Source organism: Eptesicus fuscus, chromosome 5, assembly GCF_027574615.1.
Source record: "Eptesicus fuscus isolate TK198812 chromosome 5, DD_ASM_mEF_20220401, whole genome shotgun sequence".
NCBI lineage: Eukaryota > Metazoa > Chordata > Mammalia > Chiroptera > Vespertilionidae > Eptesicus > Eptesicus fuscus.
The window spans coordinates 48,124,550-48,148,710 of NC_072477.1; the positions used below are offsets into that span (position 1 = coordinate 48,124,550).

The 24,161-nt window shown below is 34.6% G+C and overlaps 1 protein-coding gene across 1 annotated transcript in view; it reads left to right on the forward strand.

Annotated features, from left to right (window-relative positions):
• Positions 1–24,161, forward strand: part of VPS13C (vacuolar protein sorting 13 homolog C) — a 177,107-nt gene that overhangs the window by 118,755 nt on the left and 34,191 nt on the right. The window contains exons 46-57 of the mRNA XM_054716188.1: positions 4,475–4,625; positions 5,000–5,109; positions 8,145–8,314; positions 9,686–9,936; positions 11,153–11,382; positions 13,054–13,146; positions 16,441–16,806; positions 17,187–17,273; positions 20,000–20,155; positions 20,325–20,589; positions 21,750–21,910; positions 23,692–23,813. Of these exons, the coding sequence (XP_054572163.1) occupies positions 4,475–4,625; positions 5,000–5,109; positions 8,145–8,314; positions 9,686–9,936; positions 11,153–11,382; positions 13,054–13,146; positions 16,441–16,806; positions 17,187–17,273; positions 20,000–20,155; positions 20,325–20,589; positions 21,750–21,910; positions 23,692–23,813 (2,162 nt within the window). The remainder of the gene's footprint in view (positions 1–4,474; positions 4,626–4,999; positions 5,110–8,144; positions 8,315–9,685; positions 9,937–11,152; positions 11,383–13,053; positions 13,147–16,440; positions 16,807–17,186; positions 17,274–19,999; positions 20,156–20,324; positions 20,590–21,749; positions 21,911–23,691; positions 23,814–24,161) is intronic.

Here is a 24,161-nt window from a genome sequence, read left to right on the forward strand (position 1 = left end):
AAAATCACTCTTAATGATAAAAGTGGTCATTTAAGTGAATGTGTTTATTTGATAAGCATGTAAATACAGCAATATTTCTTAAAGGGTAGTTACAATATCATGTATAGGCTCACAGGGGAGGATGAAACTGGTTGAAGATGGTCATACAAGTGTAGGTATCTTATGATTCTTGTGTGCCTGTGTGTGAAATTATTGAAGCCCAACAGTAGGGGACAAGATACTGGAGAGAGGAATTAAACAAATAAGAGTGTGTGAAAAACAAATAAAAATTGAGTAATTTAGTGATTTTTGATATCTGTGATTATTTCAGAGTTAGTTCTAAGATAAAATAGAAAGGGTCAAAGGAGCTGAGTTCCACTAGGGAAGAAGTTAAAATTGAAATTTGTTGTAGGAATGTCCCTGTGTGTAGTATGAGCAGATACATTATATGAGGAACAGTGTCTGTTTATGCGCTTCATAGAGAGTTCTCTATTGCAGAGTATGGGACAACTCTTAATTTCTCCCTTACTATTAAGATATTAGATCTTAGGACTAATATTTGTCCCATTTCCCTTTCTTTGAAAGAATGAAGTCAAATAAAACCTAAATGTCTCTATCAGTTGGAGGATGTGGATCAAATTATGACATAGTCATACACTATATAGTAGATAAAGTGAAGGAGCTAGAACTGTACAAAGCAAAATGGGTATATCTTAAACATAAAAATGAAAAAAAATGAATTGCAGAATGATAGCGCATTTCTATATCATTTCAAATTTTAGAATAAGCAAGCTAACGGACAGTGCTGTATATTGTTTATAGTGGTAAATGTAAGAAAGCATGTGTGGAAAGAATAATTCTCTAATTCAGGATATTTTTTTTCTTTGAGGAGGAAAGGAGAAGGGAATAAGGTCTCAGAGAAGTAAACATGGGGCTTCAACCATATCCATAATGGGGAAAAAGATCTGAATCAAATACAAGGAATTTGTTAAGATTTGACTCAGCTACATACTCTGGGGAGGATTATAGTAGTCTCTGTGTTTTTCCTTTATGTTTTATGTATTTCAAAAGAAAATAAAGTATCACCAGTTAAGCATCAAAGTATGGTTATTACTTTAACTAAAAAAAGTGCAGCCTAGTGGGTATGGTCTCCATTGCCTAATTTGACAGAGATCCAGGCCTCTTTAAACAGCCCTTCCTTGGTCAGGATGTGTATTAATTTTCTTGGGTCCAGAGTGCATCTCAGAAAGGGTGTCAGGCAGGTGACATCAGAAGTTGTTTTGGGTCCATCAACTTGACAATTCTTTAAGAACTATGGGGCTGCCTCTCAAATTGACCTAGAGACTTAGTGAATATCACTCTATGTACCTTATTTTCTGGCGTATAAGACGACTTTTTAACCCAGGAAAATCTTCTCAAAAGTCGGGGGTCTCATACGCCGGAAAATACGGTATATGATAAGGTTGCTCTTTTCACCCACAGGAAACCAAAGGCGTGGTGAAGTTAGCTGCTCTTCAGGCAGTTGTGATATTGTGGTTGGTATCACAAGTGGAAATGAATACACAAGGAAGTTCTAGGGTGTTACAGAGATGTCTGTTATCTGAGGACGGGGGCTTGTGACAAACAAGTGATCCCTAGTTATTATCTCATGCTAAAATATCTTCCCACTTTTATTTAGACTGAGAATCAGGCAATTTCTCTGGCAATAGTGGCCTAATTTGAGGGACAAAGGATACTGTGGTGTTCAGAGGAGAAAGTGCCGTGAATGCATGCATGCTTGTATGAATATGTGTTTAAGTACTTGAAACAGGCCCATTGAATTATTCTATGTGTAAAGAAAACATACAAAAGATGGAAGGATTAAAAGGTTTAATGGATCTTAGCAGCTAATGACAGCTTCATTTGTTCTGTTTCATTTTCTGTAGCCACCTATGAGGAAGAGGATATTATTATTATTTTAAAAATTAAGAAACTTGAATTAAGGAAGCTGATTTGGCCAACAACACAGTTTGAAAGTGGTAGATTTGATACTGATCTGCCGGACTTAAAAGCTCTTGCTTTCTTTTTTTCCTTTCTGTCATATAAAGTTAGGAGATAAGGAAAATACTTTCCTGGTTTGTGTTTTGTCTTTTAAAAATACTTTGTAGATGTGTCTTAGAAGAAAGACAGATGCATTGTTCTTTACAACTTAAACAAATGTTTTATATATGTCCAGATGCATAAGTACTGAGAATAAGAGCTACATTATAGGAGATCATATTTTTATTTGTTTATTTATTTTTTACTCCTTGGAAGAGTCCGAAACTGAACAGCACTTTTCCTGTATTGAGTTTGGAGGGGAGTAAATAATAATGTGGAGGAAGGAACTGGTACTGGGTGAGAAGAGAGAAAGACAGACTATAGATGAGGAGCAAAGGAGAGGGGAGAGAGGTACAAGTCCAGGAATGAGACGAGACAGAATAACAGATAAGGCAGAAGAATGATGGAGAGCCAGAGGCAGGGGCTTGGATATGGGTGGAGGCAGAAGTGTGCTCACACACAGGAGGAAAGTCTTATACTATACACGATGAAATACTTCTCTCCTGGTACCCTTTCTAAAAAAATTAAATTTATTGGGTGACATTGGTTAATAAGATTATATAGGTTTCAGGTGTACAATTCTGTGCTACATCATCTATGTATTGCATTGTGTCCACCACCCAAAGTCAAATCTTCCATCACCATATATTTGAGCCTCCTTAGGCTTTATTACTCCCACCCCCCTTCCCTCTGGTAACCACCATACTGTTGTCTCTGTCTATGAGTTTTTGTTTGTTTTTCTTGTTTATTTTTTGTTGCTTTCAGTTTTATATGTCACATATGAGTGAAATTATATGGTTTTTAACTTTTTCTGTCTGACTTATTTCACTTAGCATGATATTCTCAAGATCCATTCATATTGTCGCAAATGTCAGTACTTGGTCTTTTCTCATAGCTGAGTAGTATTCCATTGTATATATGTACCACATCTTCTTTATCCAATAATCTAGCGAAGGACACTCAGTTGTTTCCTTGTGTTGGCCACCGTTAATAATACTGCAATGAACATAGACATACATATATCTTTGTGAATAAATGTTTTCAAGTAGATACCCAGAAGAGGGCTTTCTGGGTCATATGGTAACTCTATTCTTAATTTTTTAGGAGCTTCCATACTGTTTTCCATAGTAGCTGTAACAGTTTACATTCTTAACAAAATGTAAGGGTGTGAGGGTTCCTTTTCCTCCACAACGTCTCCTACACTTGTTATTACTTGTCTTATTGGTAATATTCATTCTAAAAGGTGTGAGGTGGTATCTTGTAGTTTTGATTTGCATTTCTCTAGTAGCTAGTGAAGTTGAGCATCTTTTCATATATCTGTTAGCCAGTTGTATGTCTTCTTAGGAGAAGTGTCTATTCAGGTCCTCTGCCCATTTTTTAAAATTACATTGTTTGTTTGATGTTGAGTTGCATGAGTTTTTTTTTATATATTTTGGATGTTAACCCCTTGTTGGAGCTGTTGTTTGCAAATATCGACTCCCATTCAGTTGTTTACCTTTTTGTTTTGTTAGTGCTTTCTTTTGTGTTACAGAAGCTTTTTAGATTGATATAGTCCCATTCATTTATTTTTGCCTTTACTTCCCTTGCCTTTAGAGTCAAATTCATAAAATCTTCTCGAAGACCAAGTGTTGCCGACTTGATTCCCAGTCAGGACATGTGCCAGGGTAGTGGGCTCGGTCCCATGTGGGGGGTGTGCGGGAGGCAGCCAATAGATGTTTCCATCAGTGCTTCTCTCTCTCTTTCCCTCTTCCTTTCTCTCTCTAAAAATCAATAAAAAACCTTAAAAAAAAGGTAACGAGACAAAGATGGTCATTTTATAATGATAAAGGGCACTACATCGAAAAGAAATAACACTTCTCAATATATGTATCCAGTCAGGGAGCACCAAAATGTATAAAGCAACTACTAACAGAACTAAAGGGAGAAAATGACAAAAACACAATCACAATAGCGGACCTAAATACCCCATTGACAACTATAGATAGGTCATTCAAACAGAAAATCAGTAAAGAAATATCAGCTGTCAATGACATATTAGACCAAATGGACATAATTGACATTTACAGAGCCTTTCATTCCAGAACACCACATTATACGTTCTTCTCTAGTGCACATGGAATATTCTCAAGGATAGACCATATGTTGGGACACAAAACTAGCTCAACAAATTTAAGATAATTGAAACTATATCAAGCATATTATATTCTCTGACTGCAGTGATTCGAAATTTGAAATTAACTGCAAAAAGGAAGCAAAAAAAAAATCCCACAAATACTATGTGGAGAATAAGCTAACTTTGTTTTTAAAAGATAGATGAACAGTCATTTAATTTGAGGAACCATAAATTAAGACATAGATATGATATACTGCATTTTTTATTACTTTATATTTATAACAACTTATTTTTGGTTTTTAGGTTGCTCTCAGTGAAGATGATTTAACAGTTTTAATGAAAATTTTGCTGGAAAATCTTGGAGAAGCTTCTTCACAGCCAAGCCCTACACAGTCTACCCAGGAGGCTGTAAGAGTAAGGAAAGATATTTTGAGTGGACCTGACCACCTCAAAGGTAAAATTGAAGATTTTTGATTTGATTATGGAGAAAAATGAACATTAATGCCATATTTATATTTAGTGGTTTTTCTTAGTTGTCAAGCATAATATGGTATGAACTGATTCAGTATTGTATTGTTTACTGTGGAGAAGCTCCCAGGGGAAGGAGGTATGTATGCTCAGTGTCTGCTGTAAGGGAAGGGCCACCTGTGCTGAATATATATGGAACAAATCATTGGCATTTTTATTGTCTCATAATATGATTTACATAATTGTAGAAAATATGATATAAATTTAGGATAATAAATTATTCTAACTTTTAAAATATAACTAAAATCATACACCTCCCTAAAAGTTTTTTAATTTTCATATTTATGTTTGAACCATCAGAACAAGATTTAGCAGACTCACAGCTTTCTGTGGATCAGAGTGTCACTCTGCAATTTGACTTTCACTTTGAATCTCTTTCCATTGTTCTTTATAACAATGATATCAACCAGGTATGTACTGACTTTCCGTATTTAGAAATAAATCTTAAGCTCTTTATTGAATTTGGAATATTGGCATTTTTTGATATGTTTATTCATAAAAATTAATATGTCTGTGAAATTCTGTTTGGACTACAGAACATATATTTGTCTTGCTCTTTGACTTCACTTTGTTGGTGTTGTTAATACTACTAGGAAAAGGCAATTTTTTTATTTTGTTCTAAGTAACATTAACACTAAAACACTTAAATCCATCACTAATAGAAGAATATTATACATGAGGAACTAATTATATGCACTGTTTTATTATATAGCTTGATACATAAGTATATATAACTATTTAAGGAGAATAACTTAGTAGTGGCTTTGGAACCTTAGGGGAATATTTTTTAAATTTATGATTATTTATGATATATAAGCATTAGCTATGTTTTATTGAATAAATTTTATATGTAGTAGTTATGTGTTCAAGATACTCATTAATGAATTGAAGAACCAAGGTCCAGTACCATAATTATTTGAACTAAATAATGTATCAGTGGTATTTTTAGAAAGCTATTTTTTTATTACGTAGTGTCTTTTTTAAAAAAATTAATCTTTATTGTTGAAAGTATTACAAATGTCCTCTTTGTTTTTTTCCCCATTGACCTCCTCCACCCTGTACCAACCCCTTCCAGGCCTTAGATAGTATCTTTTAATAAATATTTTTGGTTATTATAAATCATGCATATAATAATCATAATACCAATAAATTACATTGATTAATACCCATAACATATTCTGATTATGGCCTTTATATCTGTTGTTAATGTCCATTTATATGTTATCTTATATTTTATATTATTTTCTAAAAATTATGCAATATTCATACATTGTTACTGTTGAGCCTTGGCTACTATCTGTCATTTGTACAACAAACTGCCTTAATTTCTAATGTTTAATGTTAATTAAAAGATCAGAAAAATATACTAATTTCACTTAAGGTACCATCATTCCACTAGTTGCCCAGTTTTAAAATCTGTGTCTGTTTATTTACTTCTTTGTTGACTTTTATTCATTTAGACACTGATTACTATCAGTTTTTTCTTTGATTGAACATTTGTCCTTTCCTGTCAATTTTCACTGCTGCTTTATTTGAAACATCTTAGCTCACAATTATAGTACCACAAAGGCTTCCTTGTTTGTTACTCTTTTTCTTTTTATCCATCCTGGATATTGGCACACGTTCAGCTTCCTAAATGATTTTCATGTAATTTACAACTTCCCAGTGTTATGTGAATTTTGTCTTACTAAAAAAGATTCAGTGGTTCCAAGTTGTCTACAACAATATCTGTACCACAAACATAAGTATATTGTGATCAGTAGATGTGTCACAGTTCATTTCTGTTAATAGCTACAAATCAGTAGTTTGTGCCTTGGCTGCATGGTTCAGTTGGTTTTGGAGTGTCGTCCTATACACCAAAGGGTTGCGGGTTTGATTTCCAGTCAGGGCACATGCCTAGGTCGTGGCATGTGTGGGAGGAAGTCGATGTTTCTTTTCTCTCTCTCTCTCTCTCTCTCTCTCCTTCTTGCTCTAAAAATCAATAAAAATATATCCTCTGGCTAGGATTAAAAAAAACAACCCACAAATCAGAAGTTTGTGAATTATTTACATTTTTTAAAAATGTATTTTTTATTGATTTCAGAGAGGAAGGGAGAGGGAGAGAGAGATAGAAACATACATGATGAGAGAGAATCATTGATTGGCTGCCTCCCGCACACCCTCAACTGAGGATCAAACCTACAACCCAGGCATGTGCCCTTGACCAGAATCGAACCTGGGACCCTTCAGTCCACAGTCTGACGCTCTATCCACTGAGCTAAACCAGCCAGGACTATTTACATTTTTATAAATTAAAGTCATTCAAAGTTTGCTGCTAATAATGTCATTCTGACCCACTTGCTTGCAGGGTACTCTCTTAAGTGAGAGATGTGGAGTTATAACGTGTGCCCAGAATTGCACATCATCAGTACCCCTCATAAGAATGTCATGGTCTGTAGTGAGCTATCAGGACTAAAGTTCTTTAATTAATTGAAGACTTTTTTCTTTGGTTGGTTGTTTGGGTTTTGTTCTTTTAAAGTCTGGGCATACCTACAGAATTTGGAACTATGTGTTTGGTGACATAAAGATTGAGGTCCTTTTTCCTGTAAATGCAATTTAATCTTTAGGATTTGAGACCTCTCCAGTCCTCATTCCCTAGCTATCTTTAATTGGACTATTCAAGCCTAAGCAGCCTGTACCTTGTGCCTTCAGAGCATCTTGAATTGTTTGTTCATGTTTTCTCCTTATCTAGATTGTCTTCTACACTTAGCCTGTCTAATCCCACTCAGTTTCTGAGGCTCAGTTACGTCCCACCTTCTTCATGAATTTATCCTGACCTACAATGATCTCTTTGACCCTCTGAGCTTTTGCTATTTATATTCTTTACCTAATCACTTCATGTCCTTTGTGGAATATGGGAGGATATAAAATCCTAATCACTTCATGTCCTTTGTGGAATATGGGAGGAACAAATAAATAACTACATGTCTTTTTTTTTTTTCATTTACAACTTACAACATCTCTTTGTGATGTTTGTTGCAATGTATTTGTTTTTTTTCTTTTCAGTTAAGGTATAAGCTCACTAGCTCACCTACCATGCCTTATCCTTTCTTGTAAACCTCATAATTCCTGTCATGGTGTTTTTTACAGAAGAGCTCATTAAATATTTATTAGTAAGAATGAATGATTGACAAAAATATCTTCTGATTGTTTTTATTTGCCATGAACTGATAAATTTTTACATATTAACTATTGTTAAAGATTAGCACATATATATGTATTTATTTGCATGTACATATACACACATGAAACAATATTATTCACTGTTCTGTTTTTTGTGTTTCAACACCCATTCTTTTAAAATTTGTGATATTCATTTGCCTTTAATTTCTTAATTAAAATATGTTTACAAGTAATTACATAATATTTAAAGTTAATTGATTCTTTTGCTTGAAATATACCACAGGAGTCCAAACTTTCATTTCATAATGACAGTTTCCGGCTTGGTGAACTCAGACTACACTTTATGGCCTCTTCAGGAAAGATGTTTAAGGATAGTTCCATGAATGTGGGCATTAAACTTAAGACATGTACCCTTGATGATCTCAGAGAAGGCATTGAGAGAGCAACATCAAGGTTTGTCGTTTCTGAATTTGCTGTACATTATTTAAGGTTGACATTACACCTGTCATTTGCTACCAGGCATTGATTGCTAGGCTTGGGATGATCAAAAGAGGTCTTTGGTCATACTGCAATTTGAAGAGTATCAAGAAGTAGTGCTGACGTAAAATTCAGTTGCTTTAAAGTTTGAATTAAAGGCAAGTTTAATAATAAAATGTAGTATTCTTAAAAGCAGGAACCAAGAGAATATAGGAATTTTAATAGTTAAATCCACATGGGATGGTCCATTGGTAATGTATTTTTCTAAATTGTTCCCAGTAGGCAGAATCTTTTTTAAAAGCCTTAAAATTATATATAAACTTTTTTTGTCTTATTTATTTTGTCTATAAACAGTTCTGTGAAATTTCTCTCAAAGTTTTAATAGAAGTGGAATTCCTCGAATATTCATATTATCAACACATTTTTGAAAGATTAACTTATATTAGCCTGCTATAGAGTGAGGAATGTGTAACTTTAAATAGACTAATGATGTTTTTATTTCTGTCCCAAATAATGACACAATATTTTTGTCCTTAAATTTTTTTTTGAAAAACAAAACAACAACAACAAAAAACTGTGCTGCTACCTAAACTCAGCTTCATATTGGATACTTCTGAGCCCTTTGTTTTTCTAAGAGATGAATAAATGAGAAAATAATGCTGCCATGCATCCAGCTTTTCGTTTTCACATTTCATATTTGAGGTGGCTGTCCACAGCTGCCTAGCCAATGGTGATTAAAGGCCATCATCTTTTTGGTAGTCTGCTCTTTCCAGCACATGTCCTGTGTGGGAATTATCATTGCAGTCAGTTGATGAACACTGGCTGATTTGAATTATATTGAATACTTTTGGACTCAACTTGTATAGGATGATTTTTGGAGATAAGGAGGAGGTTTTATTTTGGTAAATAATCTAAAGAAGTGCCCTTTAAATTTTGTGGGACCACATTAATGTGTTTAGCTAATTGTTGAAATTTCTTCCAACAGTGATTATTTTTCTAGTATTGCATTATAATGATAAAATATCCTGTAATTGCCCAATAATTTGAATCTTGCTATAGAGATAAGGAGACCATGTTTTGAATGCTCATTAGCTAATTAGACTCTAGTTAATAGAGGTCTGTTTTCTGTTCAGATGAGAAAGTAAGATTAAGATATATATATATATATGTGTGTGTGTATATATGTATATGTATATATGAAAAATATAAGGTATGTATATATATACACACACATATATACATACACACACACACACACACACACATATATATATATATATATATGAACATTTTCATCTTTTAAATTAATCTAGCAGGAACAAAATAATGAATGTATATTTTTTTCAGAATGATTGATAGGAAGAATGACCAAGATAACAACAGTTCTATGATTGATATAAGTTACAAACAAGGCAAAGATGGAAGAAGTCATCTTGATGCTGTTCTTGACAAGCTGTATGTATGTGCCAGTGTGGAATTTCTGATGACTGTGGCAGATTTCTTTATCAAAGCTATGCCTCAGAGTCCAGAAAATATGGCAAAAGAAGTACAGATTCCACTGCGACAGACTTCTACAGCAAAACTCAAGATAGAAAAAGGTTAGCAGAGCTTCTCTGTCATAGATGACAGCTTGTATATTTTAACAAAAATTACAAGTAGGCAAAAAAGTGGAGACTAAGAATGTAAAATTATTCTTTAAATTTAAACATTTTATAGAAAAATTTTAGTAAGCATAGATTTTTAAGAAGAGGTAGAGTATAAAAAAAGAGGTAGAATATCTATCTATCTATCTATCTATCTATCTATCTATCTATCTATCTATCTATCTATCTATCCATCTATCATTAGGAACCAGGAAACTATTGCTCCCAACTCTGCATTACATTTCTTTACTCATTCAGAAAAGAGTGAGTTAATCTGTGTCTGTGGTTCCCCTTCTTATAGAAGGGAAATTTTTATTCAAAGAAAATATTTGGAAGAATTATAGAATATTGAAGAGCAAATTGTACATATGAAAGCAGAAGGTGGGGTGTTGGAAGACAGCATGATGCCCTGGACATCACCTTAGACTCCTTCAACTCAGTGGAATGCTTGCAAATGACTAGTCTGTGTACACTGAAGTCACTTCCTGCTGTATTAATTCTTTATTCCAAAATTACCAATACATCAGTCATTCCTATGTTAAGTTACAATTCTCTGAGGTCAGGTATTTTTCTCTCTAATGTATAACCAGTAAGATTGGAAAATTACTATTTACTGGCAAAGTCAGAATTTTCTTTCTTCATTTACCTTTAGTAAACAGTAATCATATCTAATATCTTTGTATTCGTGTGTACATTTAATACACTTATTCTATAGATTGTATGACAGTATGTACTTTATGGCAAAAAATCAATTAAATAGATATAATGGTCTGTCTATTTTATTATTATCTCTTATCTTCTTTGTGATATTTCCTTCTCCTGTTTCCCCTCCTTGCCCCAGAAACATAACCTAATAATATACACTTATGTGTATATACATGTACACACTTTAAGTCTGACATAAATAACTTCAAAACAAGGATATCCTTGCTAGGTCAAAATGGGAATGGTCTTCTGATGACAGGGATCAGCTTCCATTATCCTGCTCAATTAGCATTTGTTAATGATCATTCATTATTAGTATGTTTCAGTAATTTATTAATATTGTTAACTTTACCATATCCATTAAAGCAGGATATTAGAAACAACGTAGCATAACTAGATAGCATGTACTCAAGCAACAAGATTTACTTTACTGTTACTTTTCTGGTTCCTATTATTGTTTCTTCAGATGACTCTGTGAGACCAAATATGACTTTAAAGGCCAGGGTCACAGATCCAGAAGTGGTGTTTGTTGCCAACCTGACAAAGGCAGATGCTCCTGCTCTGACAGCCTCATTCCAGTGTGACCTCTCTCTATCAACATCCAAACTCGAACAGATGATGGAGGCTTCTGTGAGAGATCTTAAAGTGCTCGCTTGCCCTTTTCTCAGAGAAAAGAGAGGAAAAAACATTACCACAGTAAGAATTACCATCTATATATATATATATAAAAAAAGCCTAATATGCAAATTGTCCCTGCAGGAGTTCGACCAGGAGACCGATCACTGGCTATGACGTGCGCTGACCACCAGAGGGTGGCATGGAATGAAGGAAGGCCCTGGCCGGCAGTCGGCAGCCAGGAAAGGGAGGCCCCGGCCGGTGGCTGACAGCTGGGGAAGGGAGGCCCTGGCCGGCAGCTGGAAGGCCCCAATTGGCCCTGATCGCTGGCCAGGCCTAGGGACCCTACCTGTGCACAGATTTCGTGCACCAGGCCTCTAGTATATTATAAGCTTAGATTGAAGGATGGCAGAAATGATTGATTTCATAGAATCCTAGAATGTGAGAATTCTGTAGGACTTTAGAGATTATTTACTGACAAACTTGAGGTTTAACAGACCAGGATGTTAAATTCCAAAGATGTTAAATGATTTAGCCATGGCTGCTAGTGACAGAACTGGTACTACCTCCAGTCTGATTTTCTTTTCATTATGTCATCTTTTGAACTGTACTTGAATTTTAGTACAAATCAATGTGCCTTTTCAGCTGTTTCTTTTTTCACCAAAGTATATCCAATGCATGAATGAATGAGTATTAAAATCTTGAAGTTTATAACAAAAAAATTCAGTTGGACTTATATGATCAAAAGATGTTGTGTTTAGTTGTATTAAAAGTTATATTCAATTATATTTTCACATTGTTGTTGAAAAATATTATTTTAGTAAAATTATCAAACTTTTTTTAATCGCAAATTGATAGTTTTATGTTATGTGACCCATTTGTAGTGTTTTAAACAAAAAATCTGTAGGCAAAGTGACTTTTATAAAGAAATGCAATACTAGGCTTAGTCTATACATTATCATGAAACATTCTTTAGTGCGATCATCTCCTTTTGATATGTCACAGAAAGCTCTGTTAATCACTCCATTAAATGCTCATCATAATGTTTTCAAAATGAAAGTTTATGTAGTACCAGTTCCCCCATTCAATTCAGGTACAAGGTTATTTTATTTATTTTGTTAATGATATATGAAAATATGGGCTTCATGGTTTTAATAAATCAAGATTTGAAATTTATTCTAATAAGGACCTTATTATATTCAAGACTTAACTTTTATTAAGCAATCTGGAAACTGTTTATTTACCATCGTCTTTTTTTAAAAGGTATTAACAGAACTATTTGTTGAAAGAAACAATTTCGGGTGATTTATCAGTCATAAAAATTATAATGACATAATTTCATTTCCTCGTGTACCTCTTTGCAAATGTCAGATCTTATCACCATCTTTAGCTCATTTTAATAGATACCTTAAAAGTAGATTTTACAGTGGGCATCATTTAAAAGATATTTAAGAAAAGTAAACATTTCAGTTTCTAATAGTAAATGTACATCATTAGTTAAGAATTTGGCATAAAGAAATTAATCGGAACTCTTTTTTTAATTTAAATTCTTTATTGTAAGTTCTTTAACAATGTTCATAGACTTGGATTACTTTAGAAGAGCTCTTACAAGAGCTTCTTAGCTAATTTGCCTTTTTGCTTTTAGTTGTAGACTGTAATTAAAAATGTCAAGTTAAGTAAGATGTTCTTGTGTGTTACATATATAACAGTTCTATTACTAAGAAAATGTGATTTTCATTTATTTGTCTTTAGGTCTTACAGCCCTGTTCTGTATTTATGGAAAAATGTGCATGGGTTTCGGGAAAACAAAATATAAATATTATAGTTGGAGAATTTATAATTAAGGTTAGTGCCTATTATCTTATTTGGGTGAAAATTAATTATTTTTCTAACAATATCTTTTGATGTCTCATAACTAGACCATTATGCTAGTCACATATTTGGTAATTAATAAACATCTCTAACATTAAAATATATTTTTTTCGCCTTAGCTGGGTTGCTCAGTTGTTTGGAGCCTCATTCCATGCATACACCAAAAGGTTATAGGTTTGATTCCTGTTTAGGACACATACCTAGATTTTGGGTTTGATCCCTGGTCAGGGTGTGTACAGGAGTCACCTGCTAATGTTTCTCTCTCATTCTCTTCCTTCCCCTCTTTAAACATATCCTTAGGTGAGAATTTAAAAAATAAAATAAAATATATTTTTCTTTAATGCAATTATTTGTTTCTACTCTCTTTGAAAAAGTACTTTCAAATATCTACAAATGATCAGGATAGTTTTTATCAATTATATTTTATGTGTGTGTTGGGGAGATTGGGTTTGGAGAGAGAGGAGAGATGGGATGGTAAGAGAAGGGAAGAAAGAATAGAAAAATGAGGTTTTTATTTATTTGTAGTGGTTATTTTTAGGCTTTTTTGTATAATTTGATTGAATGCAATAATTATGTGATTAACTTTTATTTGGCTTATGAAATGTTTATAATGACAGATGTATGCTAGAAATACATTTTTAGTTTTAGTTTGTTTTTTTTTTAATCTCTTACATTTAAAGCAGTGTTTGAAAAGCAGTCTCTTTTCTCCATTGACATTCATATTCTTTAAGTATGACTTTATGACCAGTTATAAATGGAAGATATAGAATAATTTCCTACATCTATTTCTCTCTCTCTGTCCAAAGGACACAAAATTGAGGTGGCTAATACCAATTTTTCATGGAACTTTACTATATAGGTAAATAAGCAATAGCAATTAAACCAAGGCTCAAACAAAAGTCATTTGAATTACCATATAAATAACAATGCAGTTTTCTTTAAATATTTTTAAATAATGAATAGTTTAGATTGTATTTTGTTAACAGATTTACTTTTTTAAAGGCTTAAAGTAGTAAATGAGGAGGAAACTGAATTTGCATGCTCTTTGTCTAAGGCACCAAGGGGGATTGTCTTTCCATTTCTTTGTATATCAATTTATTTATTTAGTCAACATTTTTTGAACTCTTACTATGTGCAAAAAAATCTCCTGCACTTTGTCCTTGCCTTCAAAAACTTAATGACATGAGCGAGAAAGCAATAAATCAGTGACTCCAGCTTTCAGTGCTAGAGGCATGCACTAGGTGCTGTGGGAGAACAGTCAGGGGTCCTCTGACTCAGACCAGGACATCTGGAAAGCTGTCTCTACATGGGGCTACTTGAACTGAGCTTTGAAAATCTGAGGGAGGTTAGATGGAGAGAGACAGGAGGGGTTATCCATACAGAACTGACAATATTCACAAAGGCAGAGGTGTGAAAAAACCTTTAAGGACCTAGAGATGTGCCCATATGCCTGGAGAGAATGGTGTGATGGAATTGTAGGATTGAGAGCACTAATTATAGGTGACATTAATAAGGTAACTGAAAAAAAAGAATTCAGTTGACAGGTAAGTTGGGAGCAGTGCATACTAGATCCTTCTTTTGGTGAAATAGTCATCTCTTTAGCATATTAAACAAGTAAGCGTTGTGAGAATGAACAATAAAAGAATCCATTTAACTTATTTAACCCAGTATGGCACAAACTTTGGGAAACCAGCCAATTGATTAGTACTTTTCAGTCATTTTCATCTCATGGCACATAAACTAATTACTAAACTTCTGCAGCACATAAAAAAATATATTATTTTGCCAATCTGACAAAAAATAGGTATAACTTGGATTTATTCACACTGGATGGCTATTGTTGTATTGACTGTTGTCATTTTTTATTTGACAATTTAAGGAAAAAGAGGTCAGTGCCCCTAACTAAATAGTCAGGTATTGCATGTTTTAAAAATTCTTATTGCATACCAGTTGAAAATCGCTGGATTAGATAGCGGCTCACACTGAACTTTGTGTCCTAAACTAAAGAGAGTTTGAATTTTATTCTGAAAGTTATGGGAAACTGTTGAAGATTTTAAGCATAGGAATGACATGTCCAGATTTGGGTTTTAGGAAAATCATGTTGGTGGAGGGTGGGCTGAGAGGGTGCTGACTGGATATAGAAGACATCATTAGTGTAGAACTAGGGCTTAGTGATAGGAATGAACAGGTGGGCAAAGGCACTATTCAAAGATAATAAGAGGTAAAATTTGCAAATCTTGGGGAAAGTGAAAGGGTATCATAGTGATTCTCTGGCTTCCTGTTTCAATAAGACAAATGAAAACTATGTATAAATCTTTTAAAAATATATATTTTTATTCATTTCAGAGAAGGAGAGAGAGAGATAGAAACATCAATGATGAGAGAGAATCATTGATTGGCTGCCTCAAGCCTGCAACCCTGGGCATGTGCCCTGACTGGGAATTGAACTGTGACCTCCTGGTTCATAGGTTGACACTTAACCACTGAGCAACACTGGCCGGGCACCATGTATAAATCTTGATGAGGATCACACATGTTGGTTTAGTTAATGCCGCTGGTTGAAAATGAAAACTTCAATTACACTTCTGCTTTTTTTCTCCTTATATATCACTATTTTACTCTGAGTTGATCAGTGTAACTAGGTTTTGACAATCCTATATAATAAAGAGGTAATATGCAAATTGACCCTCACGCCCTCGCACAAGATGGCTGCCCCCATGTGATCAAAGATGGCCACCACAAGATGGCCGGCAGGGGAGGGCAGTTGGGGTTACCAGGCCAGCAGGGGAGGGCTGGCAGGGGATCAGTTAGGCGTCGATCAGGCTGGCAGGAGAGTGGTTAGGGGGTGATCAGGCTGGCAGGCAGGCAAATAGTTGGGAGCCAGCAGTCCCGGATTGTGAGAGGGATGTCTGACTGCCGGTTTAGGCTCTGGCAGTCAGACATCGCCCGAGGAGTCCCAGATTGGAGAGGGTGCAGGCTGGGCTGAGGGATGCCTCCCCCCCGCCCCCGTGCATGAATTTCGTGCACCGGGCTTCTAGTTGATGTATAACATTAGTTATTTAATTCCAGAGTAATCTGAGCAGAATTTATTGTTATGAGGTTAATTAACTTGACACATGATTTTGTGTGTTCTCTCTTATTTTCTTTAGTTAAGACTTTAGTATATTTAAAATTTTAATTAGTTACTTTTAAACTTCTGTATTTTGTATTAATTCTTCTCATCTGGGAAAGTTTATTCTAAACATTTTTCTGCTTTCTTTTTTAAAGATTTCACCCATAATTCTTAATACTGTGATGACAATCATGGCTGCTTTGTCTCCAAAGACAAAAGAAGATGAATTCAAAGATACATCTAAGGAAACAGGAAATCTTTGGGGTGTCAAATCTATTAGTGATTATAACTCTTGGTTTCTTGGTGTTGACATGGCAACAGAAATAACGGAAAATTTCAAAGATGTTGAACAGCCATTGATAGAGGAAAATTGTGCTGTTGCTGTAGAGTCAGTTCAAGTTACCTTAGAATGTGGACTTGGTCATCAAACTGTACCTTTATTATTGGCGGAGTCAAAATTTTCAGGAAATATAAAAAATTGGACTTCCCTCATGGCTGCTTCGGCTGACATGACACTAGAGGTATGACCACTTCATTTAGAATCTCCACAACCAACTTTTCAAAAGTACCATTATGAAACTAAGATGTGAGCATTTTTTGGTTTGTGTATGGCCACAACAAATATATATATGAATTCTGATGTTTAATCTGTTGATGTGTGGTATTATTGGTTATTATTTTTTAAAGATTCTTTGGCTAAATAATTTGTTTAAAAAATTTTCTGCTTTCTTTTTTAAAGATTTAGAGTAAATGAAAATGCACCCTCTTTGTATATATTCTTTGTGTCTTTGTTAAAATGGCTTTTGACATAAAACATTAATTACTTAATATTTTTTTCCTACTGATTATAGAAATACAAAGTTAAAGTTGAAAGACTCATTATAATTCTGTGCCTTTTTAGGTTCACTATTACAATGAAACCCATGCTGTTTGGGAGCCACTGATTGAGAGAGTGGAGGGAAAGAGACAATGGAATTTAAGGCTTGATGTAAGGAAAACAAAATATCTTTGTGTAGAATGACACTATGTATATTTCTGTACATATTTTAATGCAATAATTCTCAAGATGTGGTCTAAGATCCTTGAGCCCTATTAGGGAGTCCAAAGGGGTCAAAACTCTTCATAGCAATATTCAGACGATACACACCATTATCTTTCTCATTCTCTCAGGAGCATACTATGGAGTTTTCCAGAGACTAAGCAGTATTGCAACAGAATGAAAGCAGAGGCAGAAATGAGAATCCATCTGTCTTCTCTTAGGGCAGGCTCTAAAGCAATGTCAGTGTCCCTCTTTTCACTATATAGCTTTATATTTTTAAAATTAAAAACTTCTTTTAATTGTTGAGAGTATTACAGATGTCCCCCATTTCCTCCCTTCTCCCTCTCCACCCAGCTTCTGCCACCCTCTAGGCCTTCGTCTATCCTATATAATAAAGAGCTAATATGCTAATTAGACTGGACAGTGGAACGACTTTCCAGAACCACCTTCCAGAACTACCAGTGGGTGGGGGGGCAGGGCCCTGAGGCAGCCAGGGCCGCGAGGGCTGAGCCCCTTGCACAAATTTTGTGCATCGGGCCTCTAGTATAGTTATAATAGTTACTTTCTATTAAAATGTTACTCATGTTAACTTGTAATTGTAATTTTTAAATGAATAGTTACAATTTTCTCAGTTTTAGTTTCTACACTTGATCTTAGCCAAAAGACAGCCATAGCTTTAGTTTCTAATAGAGTACATATTGATAGATATAATCTGCATAACATGAAGCTCTTTGGGATCCTCAATGATTTGAGAACTGCTATACTAGTTCACAATTCTTTTGTGTTATCTTCTGAATGGTGCTTCTTGAGAACACTTCAGAAGCCTAGATTTCAAAAGTGCATTTTTCTAGATTAACAGGAGCATGAACAATATACCCTTAACAAATTTCACAACACACCTTTCTGGAAGTCTGACTGAAGTGTGAGGCACTGAAATGGACTCAACCAATTATTATTTCATTATTTATTTATTTATATTTTTAATTATTTATTTACTAGAGGCTCAGTGCACAAAATTCATGCACTCGAGGGGGGGGGGTGTCCCTTAGCCTGGCCTGCACCTTCTCACAGTCCAGGAGAGGCTCCCGCCACTGCCGCTGGGCTCGCCAGCTATGAGCCTGGCTTCTGGCTGAGCGGCTCTGCCCCCTGGTGGTCAGTGCGCATCATAGTGACTAGTCGTTCTGCCACTCAGTCAATTTGCATATTAGCCTTTTATTATATAGGATTTTTTTTTCCTTTTTACTAAATTTATTGGGATGACACTGGTTAACAAAATTATACAGGTTTCAGGTGCACAATTCCACAACACATCATTTGTACACTGTATTATGTGTTCACCATCCCAAGTCAAGTCTCTATCTATCACCATTTATCCCCCCATGCCCTCCTCCACCTTCCCATCACCTCATCCCCCAGCAATTACCACACTATAGTCTGTGTTCATGATTATGTTTTTATTTTTTATTGAGTTTATTGAAGTGACATTGTTTAACAAAACCATATAGGTTTCAAGTTTACAACGCAATAAAACATCACCTGCACACTGCTGTGTGTGCCCATCGCCCAAAGTATAGGCTCTTTCTGTCCCCATTTATCTCCCCTCTACCCTATTAAACCTCCCCCATTCCTCTTTCCCTCTGGCTATCACCATACTGTTGTCTGTGTCTATGTGTGATGTCTATCTATCTGTCTATCTGTCTAGTGTTGGTTTTTTTGCTTAATCCATTCACCTTTTTATTCACCTGTCCTCCCAACACTCCTTCCCTCTTACAGCTGTCAGTCTGTTCTACATATCTATGCTTCTGTTTCTGTTTTGTTTGTTAAGTTACTTTGTTCATTATATTTCAGATATAAGTGAGATCATATGGTGTTTGTCATTCTCTGACCGGTTTATTTCACTTAGAATAATATTCTCCAGGCCCATCCATGCTGTTGCCAAAGTTTATTTGCCAAGATCTGGAAACAGCCCAAGTGCCCATCAGTAGATGAGTAAATAAAAAAGCCATGGTACATTTACATAATGGAATACTAGTTGGCTGTAAAAAAGAAGGAAATCTTACCTTTTGCAACAGATTCTTATTTTAAAGACAAGAAGCCACTTAACCTATCTCCTAGTTTCTTCCCAGTAAAGTAGAAGTAATATTTATGACCTACTTCTCACTGGAATAGACAGGCTAACAAAGAATGTTTAACAAAGCTTTTGAAATGTTATTAGAGTAAAAGCTATGATAAAGTCTGATGGCTGGTTGAAAGCTTATCATATTACTTATTTATAGGTGTTACTGGTAAAAAAATAGAATTCCAGATATTACCTCCAGCAAGGATCACTTTAAACTTAAGGGTCATCTTAGATTGCTCATCAACAACCAGTTAGTCAGGCAACACTGGGTTATAGCTTGCTCTGGGGAGTGCACACGAGACAAGTATTGTAGCTGACTTTGAGTGCTTTCATGGCATAGTTCTAAATACTTCTCCATGCCCTTGACTACACATTAAAAGAAAGAATGCTGATCTGTGCTAAATAAAAGTGAAGCATTGAATATTTTTAAAAATGAGACTTGGGGAGCCTTAATATAAAGTGATAAGTTTAGGAGAATTTAACTCTATTGAGAATATTTTAATTTTATTATTAATCGACTAGTAACTTAAACTTGTTATGTTATTTATCCTTACAGGTAAAGAAGAATCCAGTACAGGATAAAAGTTTGATGCCCGGAGATGATTTTATTTTTCTTCCTGAGCCACAAACAGCAGTTCATATTTCTTCAGGAGATACAATGAATATAACAATATCCAAAAGTTGTCTTAATGTTTTCAATAATTTAGCAAAAGTATGTTTGGTTCTTTTTTTGGAATATTTCAAATGGAATTTTAAATTGAAACATGTATAGATTATTTTTGTTTGTAATCAAAAGTAGTTTCTAAAATGTGTAGTCATAGTACAATTTAAAAAAAAAATTTCATCTTGCAAAATTTTTGTAATGTTGTGTTCCTTTTCAGGGTTTTTCAGAAGGCACTGCTTCTACCTTTGACTACTCTTTAAAAGACAAGCCTCCTTTTACAGTAAAAAATGCTTTAGGTGTTTCCACTAAGGTGCAGCCCAATCATAATCTCAGAGTAATGGGCTCCCCTGAGAAAAATGATATTTATGATGTTGATGCTGGTCAGAATTTGGAATTGGAATATGCCAGCAGGGAACCTTCATGTCAAGGGAAACTATCTATATTGAGTCGTCAAGAAAGCTCCTTCTTCACCCTGACCTTTGGTATGCTATATTTATTTGTTTTATTTATATTTTATAACTTTATTTTTTATTATTGACACTTACAGATATCCCCATTCCCTGGCTCCCGCCCCCCCCAGCTTTGCCCACCTCCACCCAACCCCCACTCCCTCTTCCTTCAGGCCATCACCACACTGCTGTCTGTGCCCAGGGGCTGTGCATATATGTTCTTTGGGTAATCCCTTCACCTTATTTCATCCAGTCCCCCTACCCTCCCGCCCCCACCCTCTCCCTTCTAAAAGCTGTCAGTCTGTTCCATCTATCCATGCCTCTGGTTTTATTTTGTTCATCTGTCTGTTTTGTTCATTAGATTCCACATATAAGTGAGATCATATATTAAGGGCATCTTTGGGATTGTTGGTGTGGGCTTATTTTTGACAAAATATGGAAAAATATCTTATTGAAGATGCCTTTGGAGATGACATTTCTAAAGGCTTGAAACAAATATTTGATAAACTCATGTCTCTTTTTTCTCCCTTTAAACTTGAGAAAATTAATTTAATTACCTTAGAAACTACATTAATTCTATGTTTTTAAACAATGCAGTATGTGATATGTTTCAATAAGGATGGGAGTTCAATGAGGAGAGAAAAGTAACTATATTCAGAAGTCCTAAAATATTGACAGTAATTATTACCACCACAAACAAAAGTTCCTATGTGGTTGAGGGGATATGGAACAATTTAGATTTTGTTATTTTATTTTTTAAAGAAAACATTTTACTGCCCAGCAATTAAAAGTATTCAAACATGTATTTTCTATATAATTTTATTGAGTTGATCCATGTTAAATAGAATGTTACTTTTCATCATTTGCTTCAATTCATGTCTTCTTGATCAATTCTTTGTTTTCCTTCCAAAATGTCGCATGTCACACCTGAGGCAATGAAGAATTTCTAAACACCACAGTGTTAACTTTATTTTAATATATTTACAACCCCAAAAGAAATTATTTTGGGTCCTAAATATTTACAATAATAGTTCATTTTCTTTCTTTGCTAGTTCCTATGTCTTAGACAAGCATATTGTGTAGTTATTTCTAGGCATGAAGGAAAATATTGTCGTTACTTTTAGACATGATTATTCTAAGAGAAATATAATTAAAGTAATATTTGGATGCTTCTCACTTATGCTCTGTCTTAGTACCTCATGGATATACAGAAGTTGCAAAAATCCCTGTTGCCAGACCTGGTCGGCAGTTGTACAATGTACGGAATCCCAATGCCAGTCATTCTGATTCAGTCTTGGTACAAATTGATGCAACTGAAGGGAATAAAGTGATCACCCTTCGCTCTCCTCTTCAGGTAATGTATTAAACTGAACTGTGTCCCTTTAAGTATATCGATTAATATTAAATAATTTGGGTGAATATAGGAATATAGTAAAACTTCATTAAGTTATTATTGATTATATGTATGTGTGTGTGTGTGTGTGTGTATGTGTGTATATATATATATGTATGTATGTATATATATATATATATATATATATATATATATATACATATATATAAAAGGCTAATATGCAAAGTGTCCCCTTGGGAGTTTGACCGGGAGTTCGATCGCTCGCTGTGACATGTGCTGATCACAGGGGGCGGTGCCGAACAAAGGAAGGCCCTGGCCGGCAGCTGGAAGGCCCCGATCAGCCCTGATCGCTGGCCAGGCCTTAGGGACCCCACCTGTGCACTAATTTCATGTACCGGGCCTCTGGTTTAGAAATAAATAACAGATTGAACTAGCTACTATTTCCCATACAATTTGCTTTTGTAATATTCTTTATTTTAAATGTCTGATTAAGACAATTTTGCTAATTTAAAGCCCATTTTTCTTCCCTCCCGGGCTTAATTTTAATGAAGCTTTTTGCTATTTCTTAAAGATTCAGAACTGAGCAATTTTATATAATTTGTTTGTTAAGTAGGATAACATTTCATTCTGTTTGTGTATTAGTTGGAATTGAATTTTTCAAGTATGTGTGAAGGAATATTGGAATGCTCTACCCAGATCCCTACCCCTAAATTTTTTTAAAAAATATATATTTTTATTGATTTCAGAGAGGAAGGGAGAGGGAGAGAGAGATAGAAACATCAATGATGAGAGAGAATCACTGATTGGCTGCCTCCTGCACGACCTCCACTGGGGATTGAGCCCACAACCCAGACATGTGCCCCTGGCTGGAATCGAACCCGGGACCCTTCAGTCCATAGGCCGATGCTCTACTCACTGAGCCAAACTGGCTAGGGCCCTACCCCTAAATTTTAACATCTTACTCTATATGATTGTTTTCTTTTATACCTTTAAGGCTTTATCCATTTTTTCCTTTTCTGTGCATTATTGCAGATTTTAGTATATAGTCAGCAGAAGAATTTCTTCCTATCTATAACATCAGATAAAAAGGAAATGATTTCAAATTTTGGCTATTGCTAGCTCTCAGTTTGCTATTAGTTCAAGCCTAAATCACATTGTAGTAAAGAAAAGAGAGTTGTACTTTTTTCTCATAATTCCTTTTCTATCCTTTTCAATATAGTCATGTAGTGCATTGAGAAAAGGTTTTAATGGAGAAAGTATTATGCCTGAAATCTTCAGTTTAATATATATTTGAACGATAACATTATACACTAACAGTAGACATCAGTATGGCCAGGCCTGCGTGGTTCAGTGGTTGAGTGTTGACCTATGAACCAGGAGGTCACGGTTCCATGCCCAGTCAAAGCATACACCTGGGTTGCAGGCTCAATTCCCGGTAGGGAGCATGCATGAAGTGTCTGATCAATGATTGTCATCATTGATGTTTCTGTCTCTTTCTCTCCCTCTCTCTTCCTCTCTGAAATCAATAAAAAAATATATTAAAAAAATAAAAATCAGCATGTAGTAGAGTATGGAATATCCTAATAATTTTTAACTGCCACTTCAACATCCTTTCATGTATATAGCACTTAAGTGTCCTAAAAATTTTTAGTGACAAATAAAAATGTCTTCCAATATTGGCCTTGAAACTTTTTATATGTAAAAGTAATTGTGTGCAGTTCACATTTTTCTTTTGAACTTCTGCCTCTTTTTAAACAGTGTTTGTCTTTTTTATCCAACAGATTAAAAATCATTTCTCTATTGCATTCATCATCTATAAATCTGTTAAAAATGTTAAGTTATTGGAGCCCATTGGAATAGCAAGACCTGAAGAGGAGTTCCATGTTCCTTTAGATTCATATAGGTAGGTACTTCCTTGAATATATTAAGCTTTTAAAAGTTCATAATGTATATATATTTTTAATTCTATGAATTGGGGACTTATATTTTAGAAATGATAGCCTTACAGTTTTATTATCTAAAGATCTGTAAAAGTAGCTTTTAGACATATATGGGGTTACAGAGATACACATTTATAGTATCATTGAATCTACCAGATGAAAATTTATTGTATATTTTATGTTTTAGAATCTTCTTAGACCTATTTTTTTTAGATTGTCTTTGTATTTGAAATGACTTTAAAAAAATTATCATTGTTACCCTGGCCAGTTTTGCTCAGTGGTTAGTGTGTCAGCCAGGAGACTCTCACGTG